The sequence below is a fragment of the Thermobia domestica genome, chromosome 9 (genome assembly GCF_964235325.1).
Source record: "Thermobia domestica chromosome 9, izTheDome1.hap1.1, whole genome shotgun sequence".
NCBI classification, from domain to species: Eukaryota; Metazoa; Arthropoda; class Insecta; order Zygentoma; family Lepismatidae; genus Thermobia; species Thermobia domestica.
This window is the reverse complement of record NC_137462.1, coordinates 229,655,977-229,671,572: the sequence shown is the minus strand read 5'-3', so window position 1 is coordinate 229,671,572 and position 15,596 is coordinate 229,655,977. Positions and strand designations below refer to the sequence as shown.

The window sequence follows — 15,596 nt, the reverse complement described above, 5'->3', positions numbered from 1 at the left end:
GTATCTTTTCTTACGTTTCTAAGTCGTGAGAAATCACCAGATCGATATAAATTATGGCCCAAGAAAATCAATGGAAAAAAAAATGTACCAAATAAAATGACTCGAGTTCCAAACATCTTGAAGAGCCTGTCTCCGAGAAGTCAAGTTTACTGAGAGAAAAGTTAATGCCAGTGGCGGATATAGGCTGGGGCCGGGAGCCTAGGCCCCCCAGTTTTTGAGTGACAAAATTGATTTAAACTATTATTTAGATATTTTTGAAAGCTTTTAGTAAACATGATATACATATCATAGTCTGGGTTCTGACTCCCCCCCCCACCCCTGAGTTTTTACCGTCTAGATCCACTTCTGTCTAATGCCAGGAGAATCATTTACACGCAAACTGAGAAAGAATTCTGTTCCAAGTATATTATTGAAAGGTTTAAAATCCGAGCCATTGAACAAGCACCGATCTATGTCCAGTTACCAACGTACAAATATCGTACAAGACGCAATTGATGGTTGTAGTCAAGACGAGGCATTAGAGGGTAATAGAGACGATGTCACTCATGATTCTGAAGATACTGCTTTAGAAATAAGCTATACAATGTGAATTAGGGAGTGAAATATACCGGCTTGTAGAAGGAATCAGTGACGATGACTGTTCCTCAAGACATTGATCCATCGTTTAATTTCTCTGTATCATGTGACAATGATGATGAAACGGGTGATGAGAATGGTTCCGCGGACAGCTATGAGAATAAAAGAAATTTTACCGGTGAAGTGCTTTTCGTATTCTGGCAAACTTTACAGATGTTTTTTTTCATTTTTGCCTCATATGTTACGCTCCTGTACATACCTTGAAGCACAAAATTATAGGGTCAGCGTTAAAAATTGCAAAAAACGTGAAAATAAAAATACTTATGTTTGGGAATTGGAAGAATGATTAAAGAAAAGGTACTTAGGTGTTGCAGCAATCTCGTCCGCCATCTATTTACATGATACTGGTTTCGATTATTTTTTGAAACGCTGAACTCATGCTTTATAGGATACTTTTTATAATATTATATAAACGTTTGTACAGCCCACCATCAGATATCATTTTCTACATGCAGATGATATTTGTAAGTCTTTGCAATCAGTTCTGGAAAAGGAAACCGCACTTAGAACGTGCCACCGCACCTCTCACAAATGAAATGCTTGGCACTGTGTAGTATGTAAGCCTGCTCTCGCTCTTTGCCCACCTATGACGTCATCACAAAATCTTTCTTCCTCTGTTACTCGCTAAGGACTGAACGTATCGCGATCAAACAAACACCATTCCTTTTAGAATTTTCAACCCTACAAATGGAAATAAATTGTAAAAAATGCATTTCTAAGTCGAACTGCTCCTTTAAGGAACACATCTCTCTTTAATTTGTTGACAGTTGCTTCAGTGAAGAGGACCTGTGGTGCTACTTTAGCCCCACATCTTGTTAGGTGAGTTACTTGGTTCTACCTCATAGGAAACAAACACAACCACTGGGTCTTTGTAGCAGCTGGTTTCATACTGGCCATACTGCAAACGAATTTCATAAAACGTTGCCACGGTTGGCCATGTCACTCTCCGTAATAAGGAACCCCCTCTGTAATAACCTTTGCATCATCCATGAAAACTGAAACACGGGGATGGTGCTGCCTCAAACTTGCTGCCAGCGCGGACTTGTCACCTCTTCGCGGAAGGCTATCATTATCGAACAGAGGAGGAGGCACATTACGTAGCTCATACTTAAATGCGTCTATTCTGTCGTTTTCACAATCTGGCATATCAGACAGCAGTCTCAGAAATAATAGCTGTGGACCAATATGTATCGAATCATCTTCTACCCGTATGGACAATTTATCTGTTAGTGGGATGCATTGCGCTTCCTTCTTAAATTTCTCACATTCTGATCTATCATGGTTTCTAGTATCATCTCAATCTCCTCTGTTCTGACTATATTTTAGCATCATTCGCAGCAACTACAGCCAGGGTTTGAAAAAAACCGGGTATTTTTGAAAAAACCCAACCCACCTGGGCCCATGTTAATTTTTTCGGGTATTTTCGGGTTTAATTGGCTTTTTTTCGAAATATTTCAATGTCTTTGTGGTAAAAACGTTAAAATATGATTTACATTTCAAGATTGTCATTGTCACAACTTGCAACAATTTTCTATTCACTGCTGTTCTGAAAAACTAGCCGAAAAAATCTATACAGCAAATTTAGAATGTCATGTGCTTCTACCCTCAAAATTCAACTTAAAATTCCGAAAATTGTACCCTGTAGCATGGATATCCGCTATTTTGAATCATGGCCGCCATTTTAAAATTTTATGCCGCCAACATATATGCAGGTAATTTAACCTCTCGTGCCTCTACTTTGAAAATTTTAACTTCAAAGACCGAAAACTGCCTTTTGTAGCGTGGATATCCGCTATTTTGAAAAAAAAAAAAAAAAAAGAAAAAGAAAGGGCGCCATTTTGTAATTTTACGTTGATATGCCGAAAAAAATATATCCAGAAAATTCAGTGTCTCTCCAGCTTGTATCCTGAAATTTAAAAGACCAAAAGTTGAACCTTGTATGGTAAGGCACACAAACGAACAAATGTAGATCGAGTCATCCCAGGATCCTGTGACGTTCGCCAAATATGAATACCAAATAGCTATATTAATTGAGGGGTTAATTTGGATAAGGACGTAACTAGCAATTCTTCAATTTTTCAGGAGAGCAGAAAAACAAACGCCGTTATCCAATTAATCAACGTATTCACACAATATTTTTGGCGACAGGCGTTCGCTACGGAGCAGAAATATGTGTCAACACCACCTAGACACATGCGGACATGCTCAAACTTGCAGAAAATATGTATATCTCATTTTACCGGAAATAGGTCGATACGCCCTTATCCAAATTACCCCTTCAATTTAAGACATAAGTCATCAAAATGCCTTATATAAAATAAATATTTTTCAACGTAAAATAAATGGTTTTATTGTTGAAGTTCACTTTCGAGGCTTTGTGCGTTCAATTACGGGAATTTCCCGAGCACTTGTTGCAAGACGGTTCTTTCCTGAAAATTAATTTAAAACAATTAACAAAGATAGGCCTATAATTCATATTTTATTAAAGTAAATGTTTCGAACCGTCATAAATGAAATTAAATATCTTCCAGCGTAAAATAAATAGTTTTATTGTTGAAGTATTCACTTACGATGCTTTGTAGGTTCAGTTGCGGGAATTTCCCGAACACTTCTCTCGCGACGGGTTTTCCTTGAAAATGCAGCTTTCTTTACTATACATTGAAACTTCTATTAATACTGAAGTTTGAATTCTGCACTTAAAATAGTAAGGGTTACGTAGTCTTGGGAGCTCCGTACATTAAGCTTCTTAATTTTGACAAGAATTTTTACGTTATTGCTGGTGTTGATTCTACAGAATGCTTATTTGAAGGGCAGCAACAAATGACTAAACTGAACTGTTGATGGAAAACCAAATTTTACTGAATACTTTTGTTACCGTGAAAGGTAAGAAATAATACTAATAGTTTTACTAATGTATTTACATATTTACTGTTAGTGCCGGCACCTATGACCTTAAACCTGTCAACGTATGAGGGATAACGTCCCTCGGCGGCGCCGAGTCCGGAAGCACACTATTCACTGAAAGTATTTTCTAAAATACAAAATTGCTTATTTTACTTCAAATAGGCTATAAGCATAATCCATACATTAATTTGTTGTATAATTATCTAAACCTGAATTTTTTTTTTTGTTTTTTTTTTTTTTTAATTCATTCATTCAGTGCTTTCAGAACTTTATAAAGGTTTTATGTTGAATGTTGTTATCTACCTTAACATGAAAACATATAATTCGCCCAAAGAAAGTTTAAAATCTGATAAAAATAACTTTCAATGTGATCACCTTAGTTGTACCAATAATATACTAACAGAAAGGTCAAAAACCCAGGTGGGTTTTTTCAGGTGGGTCCAACCCTGACTACAGCACTAGTAATACTATGAAGAAAATCTTCTGTGACGTAGAAAGGATTTTTTACACTGCTTATGAATTCGACATCTTTCAATAGGTCCTCTGCATCCCTTTTCATTCTAGCATTTGAACTTCCTTTATGCTGCTCACTGGTATGGAATGTGAGTTTCAGATATGCTTGCATAGTTTCATTTACCTCAACACAAGCTTGCAACAACATTTATATCAACCACACTTCCCTTTCCTTTTCCGTGATTCCTCTTCCTATTAGGCCACCAGTTGTTTTCAAACTCCGCATAAGTACATGTTCAATTATGAGATCAGAAGAGAGACCAGCTCAGTAACGGTCTGATCTGCGTATAATATGTAGTCCATCTTTGAAATACTTGTAAACATTGGATGATCTTTCTGTAAAGCTGTCATCTTCTGCAGATACAACCAACCTCACTTGGTGTAGAGATTGTGGTCAGCTGCAGCGAAAAGTGGTAACATATCACGAATAAACTTCAAATGATGAAGCCATTTTCCGGTTCTTTCTGCCTTAATAAACGTAAGAAGTAGGCGCACCATTTTCATGTAGGTCAACGATGTTATTCTGCAATCTCCCATCGTTTTGCATAGTGTCACCACTGCACAGGGAATGCTTCCTGCTCTAGTTGCTGTGATTAAATGACATTAGCATTCAGTGATCGAAGTAGTTGATATACCGTATTTACATTAGGGTGACTCAGAAGAACTTCACTTCTTTTTGGTTACTGTTTCGTTTATCTCCTTCTCGGGTATTGATTGATTCTTCTTCTTGGGTTGTGACTGCATCTTCGTCTCGGGTATTGACTGGTTCATTATTTTGGACATTGGCTGAGAAGAAAGACTGTGGAAGTGAGTGCCCCATAACCTTTACTAAATCACTTATGTTAACCTGCTCATCATCGTTCATCTCCAAATACTCAACTACTCGCAAGAAAACATCCTCTCTTTCGGTCTGCATGGGCCTGCTTTTTTTCTTAGGTTCATATTTATCTGATGATATCTGCTTCCTCATCTTTCTTGGTATCCCCTTTTCTGTTCTAAAATTTACACTGCAATTACTGTGGTACTCTGCGTCTTTCACAGGCAAATCTCTTTCATATTCAATACGACTTTTTAGTCGTGACTCAATCATCATTGTGTTCTTCACATAATTTCAATATTGTTTCTTGAAAAGTGTTAACTTTTTACTGAAATTAGACAATGATCCTTCCACTTACAGTCGTATCTATCAGGCTCACGATAAAACAGTTAAGAGCAAAATGAAATGCAGGCGAATTTGAACGCAGAATACTTGCAGATGTCTCTTCATCGGACGGTATTCTTGATTTTGTATCCTCCTTGATTTGACTGGGATTCACATAGTTCCTTCGGCATTCTTGATGTACTTTTTCTTCAGGTTTGGCTGTCAGTGCAGCTGCATGTAATTCACTCGCTTTCTGAATTCCTTAGCATCCCCTCTGAGATAAACATGTGGGTCTTTCCTTTTCTGTGAACATCTTCTTACATATAATGCAACTCTCTATAACAAGTAAGCAGTATCCTCTTCAGTGTTTTCCACTACCTGTAAGACACAACAACAAGAGGACGAACATTAAAAACTTGCATTGTAAAACTAAAATAATCAGTTACTGTTCAGTATTCAACCATTCAGCCATTTGCAAACAATAACCTCAAACAGACTTACATTTACACATACATGAAGAATAAATGGCCTACTATGTGAAGATAGTGAATAAAATATGTTAGAGGCATGTTCAATGTTTCATTCAAAACGACACATAATGGTGAACAACTTTTATAAGTGGTGTTGACCCTGTAATTTTGTTACAAAGTCACGTAATTACTATGTTTGTTAATATGTCTGCCGTAAATGACCGCCAACGGCGGCCATATTGGATTTAACAACCTTCCAAACTGAATATTCTTGAGGACGTTTCAGGTTTGCTTACAATGTACTGAGCATCATTTTGGCGTATGTTTCATTTCTATTCCAATTTATTCAAGGTAAAGTGCCTTTTTTCGTACGTTAACTGGACTCCTGTTGCATTATCACACACCTGAAACAGTCCTTGTATATGTGGAGAGGCCTCTTCTATCCCATAGTCATCTTGTCAATCTTTGATCCATTAAGCATGAAGACAACATTTTGATGAGCGGTGCGCGCACACACACACACACTCACTCACTCACTCTCTCTCTCTCTCTCTCTCTCTCTTTCGCTCTGAGTGTGTGTTCCACGTGCATCCGCCTGGATGCAGTTCTGTGGCCGAAATTCACAAAATTTGGAAAATCCAATTTTGCCATCAGGATTATCCTTGAAAAACAAATATGCTTCCTTCAGGTTCATCAGGATCAGTCGTTTTCGCATGTGGATTCTCCCTCCTTATTGATTAACAGACGCGAAGTCGTTTTTCCCAGGCATCTGACGACTAACATCACCACTGTTGTAGAAAGCATGGATTTCTTTGATCATTTTTTCAAAAGTGAACGTCTTCGCTTTGGGGTTGGAGTTGATAGGATGTCCTCTTCCTCAACAAGTTTCTTTGCAGTACGAGCCATGTAATTTGTCATACCAAATTCGTTCTCAAGTTTCTTAACTTGCCAGCTCTTGGGCAGAATTGTAAGAATCATTATCTGATCTGATCTTTTGGTGCATGTGCTGAACTTCTCTTTCAGTTGGCTAATAATTTCTGACTGAGCACTTTTTTTTTTTTCCCTCATCATTTTCACTATCACTTTCAAACTGTGCAACATGAGCGACACTATGGAGGTGTTCCCAGAAGGATTTGCTTTTAGATTTCAGCTTCTATTGGAGTACTGGATTTCTTTCAGCATCTTTTTCTGAATTCGTGACACCCAATTACGTGAAGGCTCTGGTTCAATACATCAATTGTTGCGTCAGATGATGTGAAGGGCTGCTGATGATTTGCATAAGAGACTGTCCATCAGACGATTCTTGGTCATCACTTGCCTGTACGTCAGCTGTTTTGGAACGGCGCCTACTTAGTTCCTTCCTGCTCTTCTTGCACATCTTGCTCAGACTCTGAGCTTTGAGTTGTGGAGCCAGTTCCGCCATCCACGCTTGCACCGGGCGAAGTCCAACCCTCACCTTACTATTACGACTGCCAAATGGATTGACACAGTAGAGGCGTGGTAATGCTGACATAGTGGAATCACCAAGCAGCAGTGCAGCTTTTGAATTCACACAGTTACATGAAATGCTACACCTGGATCACGGGACTCGCCACTACTGACACTCGGAAACCTGTGTAATCACTGTGATCTCACTAGCTATGCTTGAACACTATATAGACACTTGCAGCTAGACTTGTTGTCCAGTCTAGAGCAAAGAGCTTTGCAGTGTCAATGTCCTCTGCTTTTATGCAGGTAACGAACCTTCCAGAATGTTCCAGACGGTTCTAGAAATTTCTAGAATGTTCCAAATGATTCGAAAACCTTCCAGAATGTTCACATATATAAATCAATGCTATGTACTACGATTGATAATGGAATGTTCCAAAGATCCCCACAGGATTACTGAATTACAGATTGCAGCAGGAAAACATTAGTGCTAGGTCAGTTACAGCTTACTTCACCGGTACTGACAAACTGGCAAGTTGCCACATTGGCACCCCAGTTGTCTCCCCCAACATTGTGACACGAAAATCATTGTATACTCAATCCCATTCTTGGCCCAAGTTGACATTTGGCACAGTTATACCGGACATATGGGGGCTATCTTGGTACGCTATTTCAAGGAAATCAAATGGGCAATTTCTGAGATATCACTGATCCAAAATTTTCCCGGGATATCACGGAAAATGGTATTTGATTTTCAAATAAATGCTCCCGACATATCCTGTAGCGTATTCTGTCTTCTTCAAAGTGGTATATTATTTTTCTCTCTAGCTCAATATTTACGGGAGATATGACCAATTGAAGCTAACAAGGTTCTACAAAAAACATCAGATTTGTCCATTTTTTACCACCCTGTACTCTGAAACTACAAGGGGTACAGGTCTAAAATTTGGTGCATGATCATTTCTCATAAGGTGCATGATCAACATATTCACGAAGTTTGATCAAATTCTGATACGACGAGGTTTTTTCCCTGAAAATTTGATTTCAGATAGAATTGCCATATATATATATATATATATATATATATATATATAAACACTTTAATACATACACAGATACCAGAGCTCTTTCGTTTTCGGATCTTACTGTATTTACAGAATCTGATATTGGAATAAACCGCATGAAATATCTTTTAGCTGAACTAAAGCGAGTTTCATAGTCCTTTGCAGTCTACAAAAACAAACCGTGTAGTTCGATGTTGTATTACTGCGCACAATAGTGTTTACTGATTAATGAAGAAAAAAGTTATTTCGATGTTGTATTACTGCGCACAATAGTGTTTACTGATTAATGAAGAAAAAAGTTATTTCATTTGCTTCCCACAATATTTCTGCTACAGGACAGTCATGTATTTCTGCCATTGCCACGTGGGTTACTGGTTTCACTCTCTCGTAATCACTGTCACATGGGACAAAATATCCATTGCTACATAGTCACATCCACATGCAGCCCAATGGGTCTGTACACACATCATGAATTTCACCTTCTTGACCATTCTCTGTATAGCCTTGATTTAGCCTCTTCCGCCTACCATTTGTTTGGACCCCTATAGAAACACATCCGTGGGTGGTGTTTCGATATTGAAAGAGATACAACAGGCTAGTTATTTGGTTAAGTAACCTGGAGCAACATTTCTTCCAAAAGGTCATGGACAATTTGATGTCACGTTTGAATGCATGTTTGGACCTATGTCGAATGTCAATGATTCCTATGTCAAATTTTACTTTGATACCATGTGTCAAACATAATACAATTCAAAATATTTATCTGTGCATATTTTTCAGTAAATTAAAAATTCATCTTAATTTTAGATACACCTTTGTAGTTAGCTGTCAATATAATTAAGTAGAATTCCGAATTTTTATTGCAACCATGTGATGAACTGAGGGCTAATTATAATAACTTCAAATTTCTGAGGAAAGCTCTAATATTTTAAAAATGAACGGTAAATGATATTTGTAACTAGTACAACTATAAAGTACTTTGACTTCACAACTGGTTGCGACTAACTCAAACTAACTTAGTTACTGAAGTTCTGTTCTTACTGAGGACAATTTGAAACTCTGTGGATTTTGATAAATTATTTTAAGTAATAAACTTGTTAAATCTAATTACAGAAGATCCTGCTTGGGCAGAAGATAAACCGGATATAGATACAAAAGGTGAAGCATCATCATTCATATATAATCCAAATTTATCTCTACCATTGGAAGAGCAACGGCGGAAGTTACCTATTTATGAAAAGCGCAATCACATCATTTATTTGATGGAGAACTATCAAACATTGATTTTGGTAGGGGAAACTGGATGTGGAAAAAGCACACAAGTTCCACAGGTAGGTACAAACATACACAGTCACACTACAAAGTATCTTTTTAGTACGAGAATTATATTAGATGATACATTTATAATATTCTGGAGGTAGAATGATAAAAGTGGAGAAAACGGGAGAACCCCGAGAAAATTACACGTGCATTAGTGTTCGTCCACTACACGGGGAATGGAATTGAACCAGAAGTGAGCGCTCTACCACTGAAGCATTACATACAGTCTCCAGACATTTCGTGACATGGTGCCAAGAATTTAGTCAGTTGAGGGATAGTATGTTCTGGTGAAGTTGCGTAATTTCTTCTAGATCGGTATCATAATTTTTCTAATTTATAATTTCATCGAGCTGACGAAACCGGAATGATTCCAACTGCAGACCAGTTTATTGTTAGATCCTTTTTCGGAAGTGAGAGATGCCCAGTTCTCAACCACAATGATGATGGTCAGTATTGTGGTGAAATCTTTAGAACCCAAGTGGTAAGCCGTGTTCTTATTGACTCATAAGATCTGAATGCCGTGATAATATATCCACCATTGTGCATACACATGACAGTTTTAATATTTATTTAAAAAATTTAGACGAGATAGCCACAGTTCCATTTCAGATTGATACTTCATTGTTACACAAGCGAACAGTATGACTCACAACCTAAAGATCAGCTTAGCTTATTACTCTCCTTGGATCGTATGAATACCTTGGATAACATCAAACATGTGGCGTTATGGGTCGATTCTTCTTAAATTTTCAGGGATATTTCGCCATGATATGTTAGAAGTGACATTTCAACTTAACTCTTTCAGTTCAAGACTCTTCGACGTATTTTATGATGATTGGTGCGAAGTTATAAATTCTTCAATCGTGTCAGCTTGTAGTATGTAGGCCCAGGGTATCAGTATCCACATAGCATCGATTAGTTAGTAAACACATCACACAAAATAATTTCTAATTTTTTTTTTTTTTTAACATTCATTTAATAATGTATCACTAACTAAAACTCGCAAACTGTCAGGTACAATAAACAGAATTAGTACTGTCAATTACAGTGCGTACTGTAGAATTATGCTTTTTTTTTTCTAGAACGATATTTTGGTTTAGATACAATAATGCATATTCTTATTGTTCAGTGTATCCATAGTTACCCTGGCCTTCGTCAGATGTACATTTTTCAATTTTTGTACGTGCGGTCTAGAGAAGGCAGTGTTACAGGATGGTAGAATCGACTGGTTTATGGCATTATAATAGTGATGTTGTGTATACCGTCCCGTTTATGCGAATCTGGTTTAGCACAATCCTATTTTTCTCATATTTTCGAATATTCATATAATCCTATTTTTCGAATATTCATATAATCAAACTCCTTCCACTTCTTTAACCTCTAGAGTGTAAACGTTTTACGTAAATATGAAATAAGTAAATGAGAATAGCATTACTGCAGGCATTAGTTTCGATTATTTCAATCCAGTTTAGCTATTTAGCTGCTTTTCTGACTTACTGTCAGTTGGAGACGGAAAACTAATCCTCAAATTAAAAAGTCAGGAAGGAAAAGTACTGTTAGGGAGAGTGAATGAACAGGTTGAACGTCAGGAAAGTCTGTAAAATTTGGCTGATGTAATTACGTTATTGAAAGAAAATATTAAAAATAAGTGAAATTTGAAATGTGCTTTTTTTAAAAAAAGAAAAAGGGAAGAAAACATAGAAAGATAAAGAAGGAAAAAATTAGTATCAATGGATGAATATTTTGGGTTGTGATAAGATTCGAGCATTGTTCAAGGTTATCAAAGAGGTTCAGCTTTATTTCATATTAGTCATCAAAGAAACACATCTTGCAAGTGTTGGTGGCTACCAGGGAGTACCTAAACTGAGCCTAGTGTTACTTACACTTACGGGTGGAGAGTTCTGTGTTACTGTTTCTTTTCTTCTGTCCGATCTTCAACCCTTTCTTTTATTGCTTAATGTATTTTGTAATAATATAAGCAAAACAATATATTCACATTTAAAAACTACATACGTGTGACAGTTTCGCCAACTACCACTTTGGGTTCATCAGACACTATCTGGAGCCAGTATCTGATGAAGCCAAAGTTGTAGTTGGCGAAACTGTCACACGTATGTAGTTTTTAGAATGTGAATATATTGTTTTGCTCAGCAAATAGTTTGTTTCTGTTTAATTATATACAAAACAAAGCTTCTACTTATGGAAAATATTACACAGAGAACAGCACAAATTAACCCCAGGGACATTCCCCACCAAGAGAAAAATCCTACTCCAACTGGTTTTTTATCCCTGGACAAAAAGATGGCGGAGCTCTCACTTGCCATTGCACAATCCAGTCATAGAAGTCAACCAAGGCATAGAGGACAAGGAAATAGGAAGAGGAACATCATTATAAAAATAAATGCAAAGAAAAAAAGACAGAGACTCCCGCAGAATAACCAGTGAGCCACAACTGTAGAAGATCAAATATTATGTGCTTTATGCTGCAAGCGTGGGTATGGAGCTTCCACTTGTTGTTGACGTTAAAAAGACGCGAAGGGTCGCCCCTTGTATAGGGGCCCAATAGTAAAAAATCTCCAAATACCAATACAGACAGAATCTATTAATTATAATGCAGACGATGTAAATTATGAAATTCCTAATTTAGATCACCAAACAACACACCTGTCAGATCGGCGAGAGAACATTCATTTGGAGAAGGAACCTTACAAATCAATTTTATCTAGAAATACTAAATTTGGACAACAAACAGGGATAATTGATACGGGAAGCTTCATATCGTTATAAACTTGTGATGATATACGCCCTGGAACACAGTTAATTCCTTTGCAAACTACAATGAAAGAAATGTCTGGTAAAAGTATTCTTGTAAAACATAAAGCATTAATTACTTCAAGATTGGTCAAACAAATACATTAAGTCACTATTGTCGAATAATTCAGAAAACAACGATGCCCATCATTTTTGAAATACATTTTTTTCAGCGTACTTACGCTACCGTCGATCTAAATTGAAACATATCTCTTTTCAAACATCCAAGCAAACGAACACTCCTAGCAGAGAAGCAGGAAAACATGCTATCAGATTTTGCAGCACGTGTCATAACGCAACCTCAGCAAGATTTTTTTCTTGCTGAAAGTACCACACTTCCTTTTCACTATCACCGATTCATTCCTGTGCTGACAAGGGAAAAAAATTAATGACAGAGAATCTTTTTACATGTCAATACTTCCTGGATTGCTTGAGAAACACAGACTACGTGCCATTGAACAGAAAATTGATGTTTTAAAATGTCTCTTCTGATTACAAATCATAATAGCTAAAGCATTAAAGAAAAAAGCACACCCGTGGCCACTCTTAAAGGAAGTGAGGAATTTTCTTTTCACGCTGTGGAAATATTTTCCTTAGAAAATTCTCAACAATACACAACACAAGTACAGATTGTTGAACGTTTAAAGTAACCAGATTTTTTAAAAGAAGTCCCCTTTGATATAAATCCGAATTTCAAGAAATTTCGAAAACAGAATTTACAATTTGTTATACAAATATAGGGACGTTTTCACGTATGCTTCCGATCACGTCGGATATTTATAGGTTACGTTCACAAAATATAAATTTCAAAATTGACGCATTTCACGATCTATCACCACCTATTCCTATCCATATACCAAGTGGATAGACAAATCCAGGAACTTACTAATGCCAAGGTAATCAGGCATATGGTTGATAAGTTCTCCGCTGCTGATTCTTAAGAAGCCTGGACGAACCAGTTCTATATTGTCAATTTACAGGAATGTAATACATACGCTAAGTACCTCTCCGTACTTTTCCAGTCTCTCTAAGAGGCAAAAATCTCATTACAACTTTAGATCTCTCCGACAGCTATTTCCAAATATTTCATCCTAAAAGCCGTAAATACATGACCTTCGAGGTCAATCACACAAGGAAGTCGTACGAATTTTTGAGGTGCATCATGGTACATAAAACGAGCAGTCAGGCCCTGAGTTTGACAATGAGAATGATTTTGGATGGACTACCCGACTGAATGACATCATTTGCTGACGATATTTTCCTCGGTAGTTATGGTAGTCCTTGGCAGGTATTAGCTTGGTACAACCAAAAGAAAAAAAAGCATACAAAAGTGGTAGCTTATTGTAGCCGTAGACTCACATTATCTGAGCAAAAAGCCAGTATACGGCAAAAGGAATTAAATACTCTAATATATATATATATATACATTACGTAAATTTAGGTATTTCCTTCTCAATAAAAAATTAATCTTCATGTAGACAATAAATGCCTATCGATTTTAAATACACAGCCAGATAAAGTTTGGAATTATTTTCATTATAAATTATTCTTGGCACACTACAACTTCGACATAGATTATTTGCCTGGTTGTAAATACGTCGCCAATATTATTAGCCTGCTGGCGCAGAGACAGGACATTAAAAAGAACGAAAAGAATAAAGACCACAATAAAGAAAAAATCGAGTATTACTATGCCTGCCGTTCTAACGATCTCCAGGTTAATGTTTTACAAACTGCAGGTTGCGAACTCTTACCTAGCATAGCAATAGAGTAACGTAGATATGACAAGTAGAAGAACATCAACGCCGTGTTAGGGGTGAAGGAACCAGATAATCCTTCATTAGTTGATCGACTGTAAAGTAAGGATGGCATACTTTACAGGAAGTATAATCACCCCGAATAGGGTTTAATACCTTTTATGTGTACCAAAATCTCTGGCTAATCTTTGGTTCACAATGTTCTACAAACAAACAACCGCCCTACATTTCAGTTTCACAAAATCCTTCAAAACTGCTATAAGGACATTCTATATTTTACATCTGATAAACTATTTAGAGCATAAAATAAGAACATGTCCCAAGTGCCAAAGGCTGGAGAGATTACCTGAAAAGAAACAGAGTTACTGCACCATCGTGGTGGAAAGATGAGATTAGCATGGGTCTATGATGCGATTAGCTCATTTCCCGGTGAAAGGAGGCGAAGTAAATACAATTAGTAGAAAAAAAAAACTTGCTACACGCTAGGTCCTATGCTATAACTGTTGAAAATATAGTAAGCTTCTTAGAATAAAAAGTATTCTACGATTTGGTGCATTTAATACTTGTACTTAGATCAACATCCGATGCATGGAGCTACACGTCTCCAGCAGTTTGCACAGAAATGCAATTTCACTTACAAATATTCATCAGCATATGCCACGCCTCCATCGGATTGATTGAGCATATGAATAAAGTAATACAGGGCTGCTTAAAATTTTTCGTTGAAGAACATAACACCGATTGGGAAAAAATAACTTTGTGTTATGTTTGCGATTAACACTTTTTGTACAAAGTAGTACACAATATTCGTCTTGTTTTCTGTTATTCGGGTACAAACTCCGAACACCGTCAGAATTTTCATTCGATTCCAAGCATACTATACTATACAAGTCGACAAAGATAACCTAACAGCAATCAGGAATAAAGTCAAGACCTACGTGGAACAAGCTTACATGAAACAGAAAAATTTTACGATAAATGGCATAGACAAACGTCTTACCAGCCAGGAGATGTTATACTAGTCTATTATACAAGAAAATGGTCAGCCAAAAGTCCTCAGAAGTTTCTACAAAAGACCTGCAAAGGTATTAGAAAAATTAAATCCGAATTTGTATGATATAGGAGTACCTCCAAGATTTAAGAAAAGGGTCCAGGATATATGTCTAGATCGTCTCAAACCATTTTACACCGAATGAACAATAAAAATTTGCATCAACACGGATTTTACAACGACACAAATAAAGGAAAACAGGAAGGAAGTAGTACTCACCTAATAGATGCTGAAGAAGATAGTCCTTTTCCCATTCACAACCCGTTTGTTCACACACACTGTTAGTTCACTAAGTCTTTTGTGTTGTGTTAATTTTTTATATTCATTTATAAATTTAATCAACAGATTGTTTAATTTCACTTTACGAATTTTTCGGACATACTTCAACCCACTTATAAATTTATGTCTATGGATCTTTTTTACGCTTTTCTTTGTCTCTGTACACTTTTTTAATCGCATGGTTATCCACCACGAGCATTTTCTTTATAATAATTTACATTG

At 36.7% G+C, this 15,596-nt stretch overlaps 1 protein-coding gene across 7 annotated transcripts in view; it reads left to right on the top strand.

Moving 5' to 3' along the window:
- Positions 1–15,596, top strand: part of LOC145660614 (putative ATP-dependent RNA helicase DHX35) — a 589,276-nt gene that overhangs the window by 145,056 nt on the left and 428,624 nt on the right. For all 7 annotated transcript variants that reach the window (XM_081725887.1, XM_081725888.1, XM_081725889.1 and 4 more), the window contains one exon: positions 9,270–9,487. In XM_081725887.1, coding sequence (XP_081582013.1) covers positions 9,270–9,487 — 218 coding nt within the window. The remainder of the gene's footprint in view (positions 1–9,269; positions 9,488–15,596) is intronic.